The sequence below is a fragment of the Pimephales promelas genome, chromosome 10, assembly GCF_988280905.1.
Source record: "Pimephales promelas chromosome 10, fPimPro1.hap1.1, whole genome shotgun sequence".
NCBI classification, from domain to species: domain Eukaryota; kingdom Metazoa; phylum Chordata; class Actinopteri; order Cypriniformes; family Leuciscidae; genus Pimephales; species Pimephales promelas.
This window is the reverse complement of record NC_142778.1, coordinates 30051780-30072420: the sequence shown is the minus strand read 5'-3', so window position 1 is coordinate 30072420 and position 20641 is coordinate 30051780. Positions and strand designations below refer to the sequence as shown.

General features: G+C 37.1%; 3 protein-coding genes across 3 annotated transcripts; 1 reads left to right on the top strand and 2 right to left on the bottom strand.

Annotated features, from left to right (window-relative positions):
* Positions 1–32: 32 nt before the first annotated feature.
* On the bottom strand, positions 33–3686 carry agk (acylglycerol kinase). Its single transcript, XM_039683962.2, has 15 exons — positions 3430–3686; positions 3282–3321; positions 3014–3093; positions 2845–2920; positions 2670–2762; positions 2530–2562; positions 2349–2443; positions 2190–2259; positions 2012–2091; positions 1858–1915; positions 1599–1746; positions 1096–1193; positions 925–995; positions 541–625; positions 33–446 (listed from the first exon to the last, which is right to left on the bottom strand). Exons 1-15 carry the CDS (start codon positions 3537–3539, stop codon positions 315–317), a joined length of 1269 nt encoding a protein of 422 aa, XP_039539896.2. The 5' UTR covers positions 3540–3686; the 3' UTR covers positions 33–314.
* A 206-nt stretch (positions 3687–3892) lies between these two features.
* On the top strand, positions 3893–12465 carry ighmbp2 (immunoglobulin mu DNA binding protein 2). The gene is made up of 15 exons (XM_039683951.2): positions 3893–4166; positions 4255–4424; positions 4549–4744; positions 5203–5300; positions 5415–5578; positions 5681–5881; positions 6472–6619; positions 6708–6882; positions 8174–8356; positions 8669–8787; positions 9098–9192; positions 9319–9442; positions 9586–10443; positions 10525–10724; positions 11804–12465. Exons 1-15 carry the CDS (start codon positions 4090–4092, stop codon positions 11999–12001), a joined length of 3006 nt encoding a protein of 1001 aa, XP_039539885.2. The 5' UTR covers positions 3893–4089; the 3' UTR covers positions 12002–12465.
* Positions 12396–18806, bottom strand: LOC120487680 (zinc-binding protein A33-like). Its single transcript, XM_039683957.2, has 6 exons — positions 18250–18806; positions 17912–18007; positions 17596–17826; positions 15861–15883; positions 15658–15776; positions 12396–14172 (listed from the first exon to the last, which is right to left on the bottom strand). The coding sequence occupies exons 1-6, from the start codon at positions 18796–18798 to the stop codon at positions 13658–13660; spliced, it is 1533 nt and encodes a 510-aa protein (XP_039539891.2). The 5' UTR covers positions 18799–18806; the 3' UTR covers positions 12396–13657.
* Between the last annotated feature and the right edge of the window lie 1835 nt (positions 18807–20641).

Sequence of the window (20641 nt, the reverse complement as noted above, 5' to 3'; positions counted from 1 at the left end):
ATGATCAAAAATGCATGGAAAAGCCTTTAAAATAAGAGATTGATGATGTCTTTATTTCTTGGCTCTTATCTAGACATTTACAGTCTGAAGATGAACCAAAGTCTTCTGGGTTTGGAACAACACAAGGGTGAGTTTTTCATTTTTTTGTGTGAATTAACTCTTTATAGAACACAAAAAGTTCTTGTTAGAGTGTGATGACTTCATGACAACTTAAAGTTCATTTGACTCCGCTGGTTTTCCAGTTTCTCTCTTGTAGTTTTAGGAAAACGTCTCAAATAATCTGTTGCGTAACCACCATTAACACGCCGCTGTCATCACTGAGCCTGTGCAAGCTGCTCTCTGCGCTCAGCGTTGCAAAAGAACCTCAGTTTCCGTGGCAACAGTCTCACTTCCACAGACATAGCCTCATATTCCTCATTGTCAATGCCATAAAATCCGGCGCCCTCCTGTGGACAGGAGAACAAAGCAATAGATGAGAATGAGTCAATATCAAAGCTTAGATGAAGAAATCAGTTCCAAAAACTTCTAAAACATACTGACCTCTGGGAGATTGAGACAAACAGCACTGGCTTCTATCTGCAAACTATTTTCTATGGACTCCATTGGGTTAACTGCTTTCTTAGTCCTGCATAACATAAATCAATATTCATTCATGTCCCCAATTTATTCTTTAGGGGTTTATGAGACCTTGTAATTACATTGAAAACATAATTATTTAAAATACAACACAAAATATAACATTTTTATCGCACAAAAAGCTAGAAAAAATATTTATTTTATTTAATTGTCTTTTTATCTTAAATTATTATTTAAAGTGTACTATTATTTATTCAAATTTACCATGAAATCAAAAAGCACAATTTTTAAGTTGTGGAATATCGCTGTATTTATAATATATTATAATATAGACTGATTTACACTCACCCCTCAGTAATGAACTGACCAACCGTGAGGGTGTCTGGGTCCAGAGTTATCAGCATAGAATCGTCCACACGCTGAAGACAGTAGACAATACCAATCAGAATAAAACCTCAAGGATATTTTACATTTAGATTTACAAAATATTCCAATAACGAGTGTTATGTCAGTACTCACTCTCTTCACAGGGTTCTTATTGTGTGTTTTAACTGAGAGCTCCAATGTGGAAATGTCTCTGCTCTCCCATTGCTCTGGCTCGGGTTCTACCGGTGGCTCTACCAACACAAACGGATTTAAACAAGAATTAAATACTAGATATAAACAGATACACAACAATTGCCCTGGATTGAGACATAAAGCATCAAAGTAACATTATTCATGTAACGGCTCTCATTTTCATGAATCTTTATTGCTTAAAAAAACTGCCTCATGTGTTATTTAAATGTTTGTATTCATTTTAACCTTCAATGTCCCTAGTTTACAGCATTAGTTGAAAGAGTTTAGTTTTTCCTTCAGAAAAATGGTCATGTACTGTATCTGATATATATCATAATTCTAAATCAGAATTGAATCGCAAGCATCCGAATCGAACTAAATCGTGAAATTTGTGTCAATGCTCAGTCCTAATTCATATTCTTTGTTTTATTTAAAGAAATATATTTGTAAAAATGATAAAATACCTTCTATAGGAGGGTTCCAGTAGTTGTGGAGTCTGCGGTAGATGCGGTAAAGGAGGTTGGGCCTGTGTGGGATTTCAGTGGGCAGGTCAGGTGGACGAGGTACAGGAGCCAGATAAGAGAGGGACGCCTGGTGACACTGTGGCCACTCCTGTCGGAGAGAAGATAATCTGATTAATCAAATACTCACTAATATATAGGCCTCATATATGATGTACATGTAAATGAAATATGATCCCTGTCAATGAAGCACTGCACTCACCTTAAGGCTACTAAACCAATGTGCGGCTCTTGTTTTCAAGGGGCCAAGGTACCAATATCTTGACAACAACAAAAAAAAAAAAAACATGTTAGAAATACAAATTCACATTTTGTATTTATTTATGTTGCGAATAAAAAATGAAGCAGAAGCATACTTGCTAATAGACGAAGCGACGTCTCTGAATGCACCCCAACGTAAACTTAACAAAGCAAACACTGGCTGCTCCTTCTCACCCTAAGAAGAGAATTACACAATCAACTCAGTGTGAAGGAATTAAAATAGTTGATGCTGTCAAATCTGAGGTTCTCTTTCAAAATGCCTGTCAAATTCACTTTTATTTGCAGAACATCCAGTGGAACCGTTTCTCCTTTCAGTATTGACAGGGTTGCTGAGGTTATGTGTCTAAAAAAACAGAAAATCTTATTACAATTTGATCACAACAAACCGTTGGGCAAATCATTTTCTTTGAAAAGTGAAGTCATGAGACTTACTGTACTTTGTTGTCTGAAACTAGATGCAAACTCTGACTTAGAGAGTTACTGGAACCCAGAGGAATGAAACCGATTGGTATTTTACTGAAGTTCTCCTGTGGTTACAGTAGTTCAAATTCAGAAAACATGGGGATGTTTAAATATAACTTTGTCTTAAAACAAATGTATTACTAATAACTACCTCATCTGATCTGCGCAGTAGGCCAGTTATCACCTGTGTGAAATACAATGCACGAAAACATGGGTCATATACAATGCACTAAAACATTTATTAAATATGTTCAAGTTGTCAGAAACCATTTTATGAAGATAGTTTTGTACCTCCTGTAATGTCCCATCACCACCAGCAATGATTAGCATATCAGTTTGGTCCATCAACTCCATGAGCTTTTTCGCCTGGCCTTCATAATCAGTCTGTTACACGACAGAAAACAGATTGCCGTTCAAAAATGTATACAAAAATGTGTAAAAAAAGTACCTGGGCACAGGATGATACCTTCACAATTTTAACCTCCATTCCAGCCAAGTGTAAAATGGGAGCTGCATTCTTCTCAAACAAAGTATTGGCTTTTCTGCAGAGAAAATGTAACTACGATTACACAAACAACCTGAAAAACTTAACTGATTTATTACACAGTGAGGGAAATAAATCAGTATAACCATACCCTTTACAGGCAGCAGGATTCAGAATGACTGTGGCTTTCTTCAGATGTTCCTGAGGTCCAATTGACCGATGACCAAATTCCTGTTGAACCATCAGATACAATATATTTAAATGTGGGGAACTTTATGAATCTGGATATCAAAGTTATTATAGTTGACAAAAGCTAAAACATTATTATTTTAATGTAGGGAACCTTGAGGTTCTGGGTATTAAACTTATTATAGTAATAATAAATTGTGGGAGTTATTTTCAAAATAAATATCCCTTACCCTGGCCTCTATACATGCTTCTCGTCGCAGCACACTGTCACTGTGAATTTAAAAAGAAAAATAATAATAATATATACATCAAATGAGAAAAGGGATTTAATATAGATAAAAGACAGAGACGGGCAGTCATATATCTGATTATACAAACCAGTGCTTTCCATACAACCAGTGTCCTCCATATGACAGCACACACACAGCAAATGTGGACTTTTTCCAGTGATTTCTTATAGTCCGAAACCCTTTCACCACCCGAGCCATTATTCTCTATATAGTGACTTTCTAGATATCCCACTGAAGGTACACTATTCCACGGCAAAACAAATAGGACTGGATGTAGATCTTCAACGTTGACATTCCATCGTTCTCCCAAAGCATGACCGGTGCAACAAGAATATTCCTCCTCAAGTGAAATATCAGTTCCGCATCAATTATGTCATAAAATGTGAGCATTTCATAATTTTATGTAAGTGATAAAAGTTAATTTATATACCTGATATAATTTTCTAATAGTTCTAGGCTGTAATAGTTAGCGACTATTTCTGTTCGTGACGGAAATATACTGCCTGGATCTTCTGTGCAGAGTGGGATTGAATTTAGAGACGGACCCATTCCAGTGCATGCGCTGTTGTGTCGTACACAAACAGACCTATGAAACAGACATGACAGCCTCATACGCACAGTTGTGTCACTTAGCTAAATTGTTTTTTTTTTTGACATTATAAACCTCTGAAAGGTTAATAGAAACGTTGCAAATAACCAGAGCAAGAAGTTACGCTTATACTTTTAGTTACCCTTCGAGTTGACAACTATGGAGGTTGAAAACTTCGTTTCCAAGACCCTCGAGCTCCTGCAAGAAGAGAGAGAGGCTGAATTAGAAGAAACACGGTAAAACACACGCCTCACTGTCCTAAACGTGTATTTATCTAGCCACTCAGCATATCAGTGAACTGTAATATATTGTTTGTGTTGTCAGAGCATGGCAGGAGAATTTATCTCCCAAGAATCTACAGCACAAAGGAGTGTTTCTGATGAAACTTCAGATCGGAAGCCAACATACTGGCATGTATGGCAGACGTCTAGTAGTTTTTGAACCTAGGAAATGTATTGGACCCTCAGTTCTTCCCAGCAATACCTTTGGACCTGGTGAGACATTCTGTACAAAAATATATATATAATACAATAATGAAGCTTCTGGCCAGGGACTTCACTATTTAACTCAAGTATTATTTACTATTATTACTTGCTTTCTTTTGTATTCTGTTTATAGGTGATATTATAGGTTTGTATCAGTCAGAGGGTCAGAGTCAGCCATCTGAATTGGGCTCTGGCGTGGTAACACGTGTTACCCAGGCGTCCCTGACGGTGGCTTTTGATGATACACAGGACAGTTTAAACTTGGACAAAGATGGACTCTACAATCTAATGAAGCTGGCAAATAATGTGACCTATAGACGACTGTCAAAGTATGTGCAATTACCAGTTCATAGATAACGTAGACTCACTGTATTCCGGACACTAGACCGTTTCTGCAAATTCTATAAATAGACACTTTATGGGCATTTCATCTTATGTCATCTTTGCCTCATCCTCTTTCGCTTACGACTAACCCAGCTTATAGTTGTTAAAATGTATGTGTTATATATTAGAAATGACTCCTTCTACCTGTCCGAAACACAGTGAGTAGAATTTTTCAGCCGTCCAGAACACCGTGAGTCAACGTTACCGCTAGTATCATTAAATACTTCATATTACAAATACTTTTTACTTCAAAATCATTTTTTTTTTTAGGATTTTCAGAGATGATACAGTAGTACACAAAATCAGCTGTGTTGATGAAATATGCTGTGCATTAACAGGTTTATTCTTGAAATGTTTTTTCCACATTAAATTGTTGATACATATGTGATGCATTTCCTTGCAGGGCATTAAAGTCTTTAAATGGATACAGCAGTGGTCCTGCATCTTACCTGATCAGTGTACTCTTTGGTTACTCAGAACCAGGGATATTATCACATCAACGTAAGCACATAGAGTGACACCTGAAATTGAACTAAAATACAGCAAAATGCATGCAGGAAAATTACCCTGCATAGTCCAATGGCCTTAAGTCTGTTTATATTTCTTTTATTGCAGATGTTTTGGAATTTAGCAACACTGGATTAGATAATTCTCAGAAAAAGGCTGTGTCCTTTGCAATGTCTCAGAAAGATGTTGCAATCATACATGGACCACCGGGGACTGGCAAGACCACTACAGTGGTTGAAGTAATCCTGCAGGCTGTAAAACAAGAACAAAAGGTGAACAAGATATCAAACTCTAAGTATGGATAGATAAGGTATAAATTATTTGGCGTAGTATATATGCAGTATTGTGATGAACAACTTTGTAAATGTTGACAGATCCTTTGCTGTGCACCTTCCAATGTGGCTGTTGACAACCTGGTGGAGCGCCTTGTGAAGAGCAAGGTCAAGGTTTTAAGATTGGGTCACCCAGCCCGTCTGCTCGAGTCGATTCAGAAGCACTCACTGGATGCGGTCCTTGCGCACAGCGACAACACCAACATCATTTCTGATATCCGCAAGGACATGGACAAAGCTTTTGTAAGATTGATTTCTCATAATTGTTTTGAATTGCCCATTTAACTGGTTAATTGGCCCCAAAACATGTTTCAATTTTTCAATTTAAAAGCACTTTTTTCAAGGAAGTTGCGATAGTCTTTTCTTCCCTATTGTGACGTATGAGTGAAATGGCTTATTGAGCAAAAAAAAAAAGTATTGACTGGATTGTAGGATCATTGTCATCATGTGATTGACAAGCTGTCCTGCCCTTGCTCTGGTAAACGCATCATCAGAGAAGAGATGTTTCTGCAAGAGGGAGGGGAAGATATTTTGATTTAAGATTACAAGGGCACATAATAATGTGTGCAAATAACTGCAATATTCCATAAAAATAAGAATGTCCATCCTTTTTGATTTCATGGTTAAATTATAAAATAATAAATATACTGTTCAAAATTAAGACTAGCATTATTTGTTTGCCAATGCTACTTGGTTTTATGTTGTATATTGAAAACAGCAAAGTTCTTACTTTAAAAGTGCGGCTTGAGTGTTCAAATGTGATTTGGGGCCATCTCTTAAGCTGTGTTGTAAAACAGTCATAATAATAAAGAAAAAATCCAATGCATTGACAGAATGAAATGAAGAAGGCTCGGGACAAAGGCCAACGTAGCAATCTGAAACGGGAAATCGGGGAACTGCGGCGAGAGCTGAGGACCAGGGAGGAAACGGCTATCACTCAGATCCTGAAAAGAGCTGATGTTATTCTAGCAACTAACACTGGCAAGTAGTGGTCATGGATTTTATTTCAGGAAATGTTTGTTTGTTTATGCCTAATTTAAACTGAATATGATTGATTTGTGTAATATAGGAGCCTCTGACGAAGGTCCTCTCAAACATCTTCCTAAAGATCATTTTGACCTGGTGGTGATAGATGAGTGTGCTCAGGCTCTAGAGAGCAGCTGTTGGATCGCTCTGCTCAAAGCACGCAAATGCATACTGGCTGGGGATTACAAACAGCTGCCACCCACGATCAAATCACAGAGGTGTGGAGGAAAAGGAAATGTATCTTAACTTTGGGAATTATTTGGTTTATGGTATCCATTCTGATGAGATCTGGACATTTTCATTTCAGGATATATCTATTTAAATACTTAATATTTTTGGTTGATGTTTCTGATTAACTTTATGTAACTTTTGCCCGGTTTCTCAGACACGAGGCTTAACCCTGCTCTCAGGCTAAATTGCATGTTTGAGCTGTTTCAATTGAAAGTACCTTGCACTGGTTTAAGTGGTGACACTTAAAATGTATCAGTGCCATTGTTTTGTTTTTTTCTAAGGCACGTTTATAAAAGCGACTTAAATGTCCTAATTTAAGTAGCTTGCTCCTGCCTTAATCTAAGGTGAAATCAGTGAAACTGTGTAATCTGTGAAACCAGCCCCTTAAAGGACTAGTTCACTTTTAAAAAACTTTTACTGATCATTTACTCACCCCCATGTCATCCAAGATATCCATGTCTTTCTTTCTTCAATCAAAAAGAAATTAAGGTTTTTTTGATGAAAACATTCCAGAATTTTTCTCCATATAATGCACTTTACTGGTAACCAAACGGATCAAGGTCCAAATGAGAGTTTCAGTGCAGTTTCAGAGGGCTTTAAACGATACCAGATGATGAATAAGGGTCTTATCAAGCGAAACGATAGGTCATTTAATAAATAAATAACAAAGTTGAAGTTTTTATAAGCTCAAATGCTCGCCTTGCTCTGTTCTGTGATGCTTGTTTGTAACTCTCCTGTTTGAACTCGTTCATCAAAATGAACAAATCTTTTTTCGATTCATTTGGTTTATTCAATGAACGAATTGACTCGGGAAAAGATTTGTTCATTTTGATGAACGAGTTCGAACAGGAGAGTCACGAACGTGCATCACAGAACAGAGCAAGTCGAGCATTTGAGCTTATAAAACTTAAACTTTTTTTTTTAAATGGCCGCTCGTTTCGCTTGATAAGACCCTTATTCATCGCCTGGTATCCTTTAAAGCCCTCTGAAGCTGCACTGAAACTCTCATTTGGACCTTGAACTGTTTGGTTACCAGTAAAGTGCATTATATGGAGAAAAATCCTGGAATGTTTTCATCAAAAACCTTAATTTCTTTTCGACTGAAGAAAGAAAGACATGGATATCTTGGATGACATGGGGGTGAGTAAATGATCAGCAAAAGTTTTTTTTAAAGTCAACTACTCCTTTAAGTATGAATTTTATTTAATTAAAAATGTAGTCTCATAATGATAAAATGTTGTCCATATTTTGAATGTAATTTATCTTTAACTTTCACAGTGCTGCATCTAAAGGCCTGTCTGTCAGCCTAATGGAGAGGCTAATAAAGAAATATGGAGACTCTGTGGTTCGAATGCTGACCACTCAGTACCGGATGAACAGTGCCATCATGCAGTGGGCTTCAGAGCAGATGTATCAGGGAAAGCTGTTTGCACACCCTTCAGTGGAGAAACACTTGCTCAGGTGTGGAAAATATGTTCTCGATAAAACATTTAAACATTTTATTTGGCACTGTTGGTCATGTACAATGTTTTATTGTTCAATTAGTGGAACTCTTCTTTTAAGATGAACTTTTCAATTTCACTGTTTTGGCTCGTCCCTCACATAGAGTTTCTAAATTCCCCTTTATCATACATTTTAAATCAGCGAAATTCTACTTTGTTGTTAAACAACAAAGAATCACTGTCCCCAATACAGCTATGTTTTGATGTTTGCTAGCTAACTTGTGTTGAGTTAATATGGATTAAAATTAAGAACTAATTGTATCTTGAACAGAGACCTGGCTGGTGTTGCTGATGTTGAGGAAACCAGAATTCCCCTTCTGCTTATTGACACTGCAGGCTGTGGCCTGAATGAGATGGAGGACACAGATGAGCAGTCTAAAGGCAATCAAGGTTGATATCAGCTCCAAATCTTAACTTAATATAACTTATTAATCACTTAACATTTAATATAAGGGGTTGGATAATGAAACCTCGGTTCGTTTCTATGTAGTGGTATGCTGACATTACTCTTGATACCGTAGCTGTCAATACAACACAAATACTTGATGGGCGCACCAATAATTTGACCTCTTTTGAACTCTGATATGTCTCCCATTATTTTTTGTACAGCTGTGCTATTGCTCTGCTAATGCATACGGTATATATATATTTAATAATAAAATACTGTATGAATAAGCTTTTCTCTTTATTCTCTTCACAGGAGAAGTAGACATTGTGGCACTTCATATCAAAGCTCTTACTGAGGCTGGAGTTCACGTCAAAGACATTGCAGTTATTGCGCCCTATAATCTCCAGGTTAGATGCTTTTTAAAGTACTTATGTGTAAAAAAAGACTGTCTGTGCAAAGCAATGCCTTCATTAGTATTACACTGCTGTTTCATTCATTCACACATTAAAAAAACAGGATTTGATCTATTTCAGGTGGATCTTTTGAGACAGAAACTGTCCCATAAATATACAGAGTTGGAGATCAAGTCTGTTGATGGTTTTCAGGGCAGAGAGAAGGAGGCAGTGGTGTTGTCATTGGTCAGATCCAACAGGAAGGGTACGCCAGATCTAAATGATGACTACATCTACATCCATTTATTTACCCACCCAAATCTGTATGACATAAAATGCAACAGCTTCTCCAAAGATGTGAACATAAGGAATGGTTGAAATATTAATTGTCTTTCATTTACCCCAAAGGTGAGGTTGGATTTCTCGCTGAAGACAGAAGGATCAATGTTGCTGTGACGCGTGCCAGACGCCAGCTCGCGGTAGTGTGTGATACTCAGACTGTTCGAAACCATGATTTCCTGAAATCCTTAGTGGACTATATGTCTGAACATGGAGAATTACACACTGCCTTTGAGTACCTGGAAGACTGTGTGCCACAGAATTACATCCGTGATGAAAAGGACAAACAGACCAACGCCAAAGACTCTATATCCGTAAAACAGAAGCCCAAGAACCAAGGCAAGAAATCAGAGCAGGAATACAAGAAAAGTGGAAACAATAAAAGCAGTGAAGCGAGTCAGTCCAGTGTTCAGACAGATCAACATAAAAACACAAATTCACTTCACTCTAAACCCAAAGACGTCCATCAAACACAAAACAAGAGAAAGGAGATAAAGGATCAGCTTCTGACCTTTTTGACAGACCCAAACAAGACAGAACTACAGTTTCCTTCCACGCTAAATTCCCACGAGCGTCTACTGGTCCATGAGCTCTCTGAAGAAATGGGATTGAGGCATGAAAGCCAGGGAGAAGGGAAAAACCGTCGCATAACTGTGTCCCGGCCTCCATCAGGACCAGAGAAGCCAGTGAAGGAGCCTGAACAGCCAGACGTGACCGAATGTACAGCAGAAAAGGTACAAGAAGAATCACAAAAAGCTTCTTCACAGGCAGCTATTGATTTGAAAAGCCTACATTTGGAGCGAATGCGCCGGGAGCAGGAGAAACGAGAGGAGAAAAAACAGCAAAAACAGCAGAGCATGAGACTGGAACCAGATTGCAATGCGAGTAAAAAACAGTCTGTTAAGAAACCCAAAGCAACTTCCAAAGGTTTGTGGTATCTATCCCAGCATCTGAATTCTTTCAATACTTGTATTCTCTGTATTACACATCATGGTCTTTCTTTCATAGGAAGCACTAAGATAAAAGCAGGAGCCGTGGATATAGCTGCAGCTGCCACAGCTGATGATGATTTTGACTCTCTGATCGATTCTGTGGTTAAAGCTGACAGCGTGTGTGCATTTGTGAAGTGCAAAGCCAGCATCCTAACACTAGGGCAGCTCTGCCTCTACTGTAAAAGGCAATACTGTCTTAGTCATCATATACCTGAGGTACACCTTGCTTTATATTTTATATTAAAGTGGTTATATCATGAAGAACTAAATGTTCCTTTATTCCTTTCCTTGAGATAATTATAATATGAAAATGGACGTACTTTTAGAACTTGTAACTTTGTTCCTAGTCTAAATCAACCATTTAATGGTTACGGTTAGAGGTAGACCGATTATTATGGCATTTTTTTAACATAATCGGCATCGGCCAATATCCAAGCATACACTGGCCAAACAGTGTAAAGTGTGACTGTATTTCACTGTGGACTAAAAGGTCCAACAGCGGGATGCCGTTGTCTGAAGAACAATAGACAGATGGTGGGTTGTGGTGCATGTAAAGTTTTTGTAAAATATAATTTTCCCATCTGGTGGTTGTTTTTGTCGTTCAACAGCAATTTACTACTAAAAAATATGTTATTGTTAGAAGTTAAATAAAATAAAATATAATAAATCTTATATATAAAAAAATTAATCATTTAAAGTTTTGTTTTCTCCTTTTTGGGATAATTAGGTTGTCCATTTGTCTTTGTCCGTCAGCAAACAAAACAAACCAAAAATACATGTTTCAGGACATTTTTTTTTGAGAGGATAAAATGTTTTTGTTGAGAAAGTTTGTCTGTTAAGTAATTATCATTTCTATTACACTTTATGTTTCAAATAGAGGTTAAAAACCAAGCAAATATCAGCCATAGTAAATCGGCAGCATTAATCGGCCATCAGCCGACCCGGATTTCAAAAAATCGGTATCGGCGTCGAAAAAAAACATATCGGTCGACCTCTAGTTACGGTCAAGATTATGTAAAACAGTGAAAGCTTGTTAGATGGTATTATAAATAAACACCTGAAATTCTTTTTAATAATGTTCCAGGGTTGGGTGACTAAGTTTCAAGTTCAAATTTTATTATAAACCCAAAGGGCGATTTTACAATTAAAAAAACGCCAGAGAGTGGGTTGAAAATAGCCATTAAAATGAAATAAAAAATGTTTTATTATATGATCACTTTAAAAACATGTAAAACATTTATACTAAAGACATTTTTGATGTGACATGTTCTAAATAATGTATTGGTTTTTTTTAGGTTCACGGATGTGGAGACAAAGCGAAAGCTCAGGCTAGAATGAGGATAAGTAAAGAAGGGGTGCTCTACGCAGGAAGTGGACAGAAGGACAAATCAATGGATCCAAATAAAAAAGCATATCTGCAGAGAAAACTAGACTCTAAACTGAAAGATATGTCATCTCAAAGAAAAACTAAAGTTAAAGACAAAGAGAACTGACTGGAGACACTTGAACAATCTAATGCTGTTTAGAAAGATTTCTATGCTTTTAAGTTTGATCTTTAACCATAAGGGGATTCGGGTAAGTTCCCAAAAAAGGCTGAGAACAGCTGCTATTTATTGCAGATCTACACTGGCATGGCTTAATGGTATACAAATATACAAACACAAAGATAAAACATAAAGACCAGCCATATTTAATTCTCCCAACTGGCACTGACAATGAAAAGTGGGTTTATGAATGACAATTGAGCTTGAAATACCAATCCTAATGCTAGTCTGAAATCCCTTTACAAGATTTATGTCTTGCAGTCTTGTTGTTGCGAGCTTAGGTAGTTGCTCCACTTTCTCTCAGTGATTGATTATTGATGTAAGATCTGTTTTCCCATTAAGCTCTGAAGAGCACAGGCTAAGCAAAGCTTTGGATTGGGTCCATTTAATATATTTAGTCTCCTACTACTACAGCCCGGTGTCTCTGTGTGTATAGTACATCTGTCCACAAGAGGACATAAGAGACTTAGGTGGCATTGCGAGCTCCATGGAGGCAGTTAGTGGAGGATTTGCATGCTGAACACATTAGAAGGAGCATTACAAAGGGTAGTATTTCTAAAACACACAAGTCCTATGACAACAAATGATGTGGCACTACATAATGCTTGTTTTAACCACTTGAAATGCTTTTAATGCCAATTGGTTTGCCACAAACTTGGGTCTGGTTTGCACTTGTTTGTGTGTGATACCATTGCATTGGTTGTTTTGTTCAGAAACTTGAACAATAGGATTATATTTTATTTAGTTTGTCTTTTTCATTACAGATGTTGGCCTATACATTGGACAAAACTAAGTGAACTGAGAAATGGCAAACAAAAGGTTTTCTGATGAAGAACTGCAATATAAATTGTAGATTTTACTAAACATAGAATCACTCATACATAAACATCTGATGATAGTCGGCGGAAATAAATCTTTCTTAGAGCACCATGGTAAAATAAGACCATGGTTAAAGATCATTACATGTTATGTAGATTAAGAATTGTTGCTTTACCATATTCCTTTTCTCTACCATTGAGGTTCTTGTAATGGGTTCAATTTAGGAGGCCTTGTATGGTACAAAGTGGTGTAAAACACATTTTAATATGTTATCTAAAGTTTTTTAATGCCCATTTAAGAGCATGGTTTGAAGCATATTTGTAATACTGTAAATACAGTAGTTGTAGTCTTCTTTGGCTGTCTGTCCTGTGTGACTTGCAGATGACTCAGGTAGATGATACTCTGCTTGAAATGCTTACCCTAAAAATAGCTCCGCAATGTTCTGAATCAGAAATAACCATTTAGCTCAAGTAAATAGTTACAAAATAGAAATATCCTTAAAGGATTAAATGTCACAAACTCAAATACTGGCTAAAACAGGAAAGCTTCCTATTACAAAAACTCTTGATTTAAGGTGTTTGTAAAACCTGCTGTATTAATGTAATGGAAATTAAATAACAACTCTTGAAAATAATGTTAATAAAAAAATATGGCCTCATAAAAATGGCACAATGCACAAATGATCCTAAAATAAGCTTAATTTTCCCCCTCTGATTTTGGGTGAAATGTGACCTTAACATTAATGTTGGTTACATATTTACATATTTGTACCGCATTAGTGACACATTAAAGTGCACATATTCGAAGCGTGTTTCCCTCATTTATCCCAGCGGCAAAATAAGGAAAGATTCTCTCAGTAAACTTCCCTTTAAATGTGTAAATACTGGCACCATCTGCTGTGTTAGAAAAAGAAACCTTTCCTTTGTCATAGTCCAGTTCAACTGTGATTACCTGTGGTTTCTTTTTCAGAGTCAGTTGAGTGCGAGGAGAGGTCTGAGCCCAATAGGATTCCTCATTATATGCAATTACCCAGAAACCCTCTTCTGGACTGAGGTAAACTGCAGTCTTTCTCTTTATGGACTCTCGTGCCACTCCAACGTACCACTCTTTGCAGTGTGCCACCTCTACAAACCAGCGCTGCTTTCCTGAATTGAAGCTGCGAGCAGCAAGTACTGCCATGCTGCCCATGCAGCGCTCAGGGTTATCTGGAACCTGCTGTTTTTCCCCATAACTGATGGTGGTGAGTTCATCTCTGATGATCAAGTTAGGATGTGCCGTGTTTGGATCAAAATGGACAGAGCCTGTGAGATAGCAAAAAAAAGTCTTTTCATGATTTTGCATATTGCACTGAACTTGAGCAGTGTATTTTTAACCAATTAATTTTATCATTTGGAGGACATAATTTTAAAACCTGTTGTAGGCCTACAATGATGGGTTGGGTTTTAAACATTCCATCATTGCACAATATGTATGTCTTAAAGAAGTAGTTCACTTTTAAAAAAACTTTTGCTGATAATTTACTCACCCCCATGTCATCCACGATGTCCATGTCTTTCTTTCTTCAGTCGAAAAGAAATGAAGGTTTTTGATGAAAACATTCCAGGATTTTTCTCCATATGCACTTTACTGGGCACCAAACGGTTCAAGGTCCAAAAGACAGTTTCAGTGCAAACTGTTCAAAGGGCTTTAAACGATTCCAGATGATGATTAAGGGTCTTATCAAGCAAAACGATCTCTCATTTTAAAAAAAATATTACAAAGTTTAAGTTTTATAAGCTCAAATGGTCGCCTTGCTCTGTTCTGTGATGCACGTTCGTGAATCGTGACTCTCCTGTTCGAACTCGTTCATCAAAATGAACAAATCTTTTTTTCGTGTCATTTGGTTCAGTCAACGAACGAAATGAACGAATTGACTCGGAAAAAGATCCGTTCATTTTGATGAACGAGTTCGAAAAACTTAATTTTTTTTTTTTTTTTTAAATGAGCGATCGGTTTGCTTGATAAGACACTTATTCATCGTCTGGAATCATTTAAAGCCCTTTGAACAGTTTGCAGTTTGTACTGAAACTGTCTTTTGGACCTTGAACCGTTTGGTTCCCAATGAAGTGAATTATATGGAGAAAAATCCTGGAATGTTTTCATCAAAAACCTTAATTTCTTTTCGACTGAAGAAAGAATGACATGGATATCTTTGATGACATGGGGGTGAGTAAATTATCAGCAAAAGTTTTTTTTTAAAGTGAACTGCTCCTTTAAGGTGCTAATTAAATTTGAGAGCTATGACACAAAGACATTAGTTTCAGAAGGCTTGAAATTAAGTGATGTATAGGGGGAAAAAACCCTGTATACTTTGGTACAGAAATGGTCAGTTTAAACAATTACACTACATGCTTAATTTTGTATTCCACCTAAAAAAAAGTCATTGAAATTAATTATTGGATATCAGAATTCCAATTTGGGAAGAACACTCCCTTTAAAGTCACCATATAAATCGAAATTGACATATTGGAAGATTGCAGTATTATTGTAAATGACTTATCCATGCCCATCTTTAATTAAAATAGCCTCCCCTTTCTCTTGGAATGAAGTGTTTACTGGCATGAGGGCGGGACAACCTGTCACTCACAACAACAATGATCCAATCAATTCCAAATGGACAAAATCAGGTCTCGTCCTACATTTTTTTTCTTGTTTGGGAAGCAATTTTAAATAGAGAAGAAAAGACTATCACATCCTCCGTTTCATGCTGACTTAAAGTGTTCTGAAGACATTTGATTTGTACTTACAGTAGCTGACATCATTTTCCATTCTTTTCCAGACCCCATGCTTTAATGATCCCAGGTACATAGACACATCTATAAGTGCCCTTGTTGGATATTCTGGTTCAGGTACAATGTAGCTAGTCCTAGAATGAATGCATAAATTTTGTTGATTTCAGTGTGAAAATAGAAAACAGACTGATTAAATTTAAGGTAGTTGCTAACAGTACCGTCTTATTGCGTCCTTACATTCCTGTAGGTAGAGAAAATGTAAAGGAATTAGCACAATTTTAATCCTTTGAAAAATACTTTATTTTTTGCACCAAATAAGGATTCTAACTTAAAGGTTTTGTGAGTGATTTTTATGGAATACTACACTGAAAATGATCCTAATGCCCGAAAGATGTCACTGAAAAACTGTCCTGAGATATTGCGCCATATGCTCTGATATGACATTATGCCATCATTACCCGGGTGATGATAGAGACCTGGACACCATGTTGCTATCTTTGCTTAAATTAAACTCAATTAAGCCTTGCCAATTTAACCACTCAAGCGCAAGAAGCCACAAAGAGAACTCACGTGCGCTGTAATAAGATTTTTGCACACATCCGAAACACGTGCACAGAAAGATGCGTCTCAGACAGCGCTCAAATATTCAGTTCTCAGTCCAGTCTTGCACTTGACCGGATAAATTCGCACAAAAATGATTAACATGCCCGTCTTTGTGAGTATCCTACCAAACATAGTAAGTTATTATGTCCTAATTTGTATTTAATTTATAATGTGAATATTACATGCAATGTTGTTTTACGTTTGATTACTTTATTCAGTTTCTAGACCTGAAATCTACTGTTAGGTGAGACTTTCTCTCTTACATAGACAAGCATTCTGCCAGTTACAGTAAGGAAATTGAAATATCTTGGAAATCAGCAAATAACCATCTCTGGATAAGGAAGTAAACAACAGAAAATAGCCTGAAAAGCACTGTTCGTTTTATTTATATATTTGCTCTATTGCAGGTTTTTGTGCTGTTGTGCTTGTAGTTTGTTATTTGAACGTATTTTCTTTCTTTTTTTTTTGATAGTAGTCCGTTTTCCTTGAACATAGCACATACCGAAACCATGATAAAAACAGAACCAGAGAGTAATTTGAACCATTACACCCACAGAGCAGTACATAGCCTGTAGGGTTTTGCAAGGATGACATCAAAACTAATTCACCACTGGTTCCCTTGAGACTTTCCAATGGGGTTTTATAATGAGGTTTTTCAATTTATGTGTAAAATAATAAAGCCTGTGGTAAACATAACCTGACGATGCTTTTTTTTTTTTTTTTGACGATGCTTTTGTCATTTTGTTCAACAATGTAAATTACACACAAACATACCAAAAATTTGAATTTTGAAGTAGTTATGTAAAAAAACATGTTTCTAAAAAGCTAGATAAGAACTTTAGTGTGTGCAGTGTGGAACAAAACGTCAAATTATCGCCAAGTTGTTTACCACAGGCTTTATTTTACTCATAAATTGAAAAACATTATTATAAAACCCCATGAGAACATTTAGAAGGAACTAGTGGCGAATTATTAGGGTCCGTTCACACAGAGTGGCAAAAAGACATTCCCCAAACGTATATTTACATAGAAAAGCAGTTAAAAAGCCCATTCTGTGTGAACCAGCTCTTACACAGCCAAATATCATAGAGAAATACAAACACAAAGGAAAATAATCAGACCAATAAGCTGAATGACGATGATGGTTACACCATAGACAGGATTGTAAAAAGACAGGATGTATTTAATTCAGTAAGGAGGAAGTTCAGGAATTTCATTAAGGAAGAAGTTGAGGAATATCTAAGATATTCCTCAACTTCCTCCTTACCGAATTAAAATACATCCTGTCATAATCTAATCTATAAGTCACAGCACCTTTAAGTAAAAATGATTGTTTAAAAGTATATTGACCTTTAAAAATGTCCGATTATCTGCTATTATGATGGGTTCTATGTAGTTGATGATGTCAGAGAGCTCTTCAATGCTCTTATTGACCTCCTTCAGTTTCTCTCTCACCACCTCGGTCTTGCTGTCGCTCTCATTTTGGAGCACCATGAGTCGAGCTGCCTCCTCTTCCCTCAGGATTCTATTTAACTTTTCATACTCTTGTTTTACTTCTGCTGCAGTTTTAGCTGCTTGTTTCTGTAAATTAGAATAAAAATAGATTGGACTGGATTATTCATGAGGAAGTTTATGTTTAGGGACTGTACGTGTGTACATAGTTCACCTGTATGTATTCTTCCAGTTCCTTCAAGCTTCCCTTTAACTTTTTAAAAGTGGTTAGATGTTTTTTCAAAGGATCGTACCTAGTTGTGAGCACTTTCTGTGGGGTGAGTGAATGGAAAGAGCGTTTATAAAGCAATCCCATTTAACTTGAGACCTTTGCCACATAGAAAACAGTTGACATACTAAGTCAATTACTATATAGTCAAAATTATGAGATTAAAAAGTGGGAAATGAGATAAAAGTTGAAGTTATGACTGTTATTTTCTAACATCTACAAATGCTAATATCTAGCTACATAAGGCTCCTCATCGTCATAAAGGTTAACGTACGTTACCTTACCATTATTTCCGATGTTGCCTCTTCTATTGGGCAGTAATCATGATTTCTGTGACCCCTTGATGACGTACAAGCAACACAGATAAATTCTGCATCTTTCCGACAAAAAAGCTTCAGTTCCTCATTGTGCATTGAGCAAAACTCCACCGATTTAACCCTGAAGTGCTCCTGCTTCTTTTTGAAGACATCCGAGGCTATCTTTAGAGCCAGATTGATTGGAGGTCTGGATGAACGCTCTGTACAGTGGCACAGAGGACATTGCAGTATTCCTCTACAGTCCCAGTGTGCCTGAATGCAGGTTTTGCAAAAGCTATGTTTGCAACTCAGTGTAACTGGGACATCGAAGACCTCAAAGCATAAGCGACAATGTAGATCCTCCACAGTGAATTGACAGTCTTCAGCCATCTGTGGTGAATTTACAAATCCAAAGTCTTTGAGAGGTGTTTTCTCTTTAGAAAACCTGAAAGAAGTGAGCACTGCAACTGGTTCGACCTCATTATTAACCTTTTTTAAAATACTGTCAGCAATGTTGCTGTTCAACTTCGCGGACATGATGAGTCATGCTGTGGTATGATTAAAAATACAAACATCATCAGAAAGGAAGCTGCAAAAAAAATTTTTTATTGAAGATTTACCAGAAAAAGTCTATTGAATGTATATACAGGACTTGTCTTAATTAAACAATGTGTCCAGTCTCATTTTCAGAAGATTCTACTGCATAAACATGCGAGTATTGTGAGGGGAAAATGTGGAGAGGTAGTTATAACCTGTATGTATCCAGGATTTGAAACGGCTTTACACAGCATGCAGGGAAATTAGCTTAAAGGAGAAAGTTACTATAAAAATCAAAGTAAAGTAAAAGAGAAATAAATAAGCAGCATTTTTAAATATTGCTCCCATATATTAATCAATTCAACAAATATAAATCACCATGTCATGTTTTATTATGTATTAGTAATAGTAAGAATATGTCTAATCACAACCAAGATTCAATGTTGCAAAAGCTTATACTTGGGGCTATTTTATAAAATACACTCACCTAAAGGATTATTAGGAACACCATACTAATACTGTGTTTGACCCCTTTTCGCCTTCGGAAATGCTTTAATTCTACGTGGCATTGATTTACCAAGGTGCTGAAAGCATTCTTTAAAAAGATCGCCCATATTGATAGGATAGCATCTTGTAGTTGATTTGTGGGATCCAGGGCATGAAGCTCCCTGTTCCACCACATCCCAAAGATGCTCTATTGGGTTGAGATCTGGTGACTGTGGGGGCCATTTTAGTAGTGAACTCATTGTCATGTTCAAGAAACCAATTTGAAATGATTCGAGTTTTGAGACATGGTGCATTATCCTGCTGGAAGTAGCCATCAGAGGATGGGTACATGGTGGTCATAAAGGGATGGACGTGGTCAGAAACAATCCTCAGGTAGGGCGTGGTATTTAAATGATGTCCAATAGGCACTAAGGAGCCTAAAGTGTGCCAAGAAAACATTCCCCTCACCATTACACCACCACCACCAGCCTGCGCAGTGGTAACAAGGCATGATGGATCCATGTTCTCATTCTGTTTACGCCAAATTCTGACTCTACCATCTGAATGTCTCAACAGAAATCGAGACTCATCAGACCGGGCAAAATTTTTCCAGTCTTCAACTGTCCAATTTTGGTGAGCTCTTGCCAATTGTAGCCTCTTTTTCCTATTTGTAGTGGAGATGAGTGGTACCCGGTGGGGTCTTCTGCTGTTGTAGCCCATCCGCCTCAAGGTTGTGTGTGTTGTGGCTTCACAAATGCTTTGCTGCATACCTCGGTTGTAACGAGTGGTTATTTCAGTCAAAGTTGCTCTTCCATCAGCTTGGATCAGTCGGCCCATTCTCCTCTGACCTCTAGCATTTACTAGGCATTTTCGCTCACAGGACTGCTGCATACTGGCTGTTTTTCACTTTTCACACCATTCTTTGTAAACCCTAGAAATGGTTGTCCGTGAAAATCCCAGTAACTGAGCAGATTGTGAAATACTCAGACCGGCCCGTCTGGCACCAACAACCATGCCACGCTCAAAATTGCTTAAATCACCTTTCTTTCCCATTCTGACATTCAGTTTGGAGTTCAGGAGATTGTCTTCACCAGGACCACACTCCTAAATACATTGAAGCAACTGCCATGTGATTGGTTGATTAGATAATTGCATTAATGAGAAATTGAACCGGTGCTCCTAATAATCCTTTAGGTGAGTGTATATGTCTTGGGATGTATTTATTTGTATTATTTAGTTATGGAAATATTACAGGGGCAAAGAAAGAAGATCCACTTTTAAAAATAGTAGTCAAAAGAAACATGCATATGACCTCAGATTTGAAATCCGCACAATGTATAATGATGAGAAATCAATT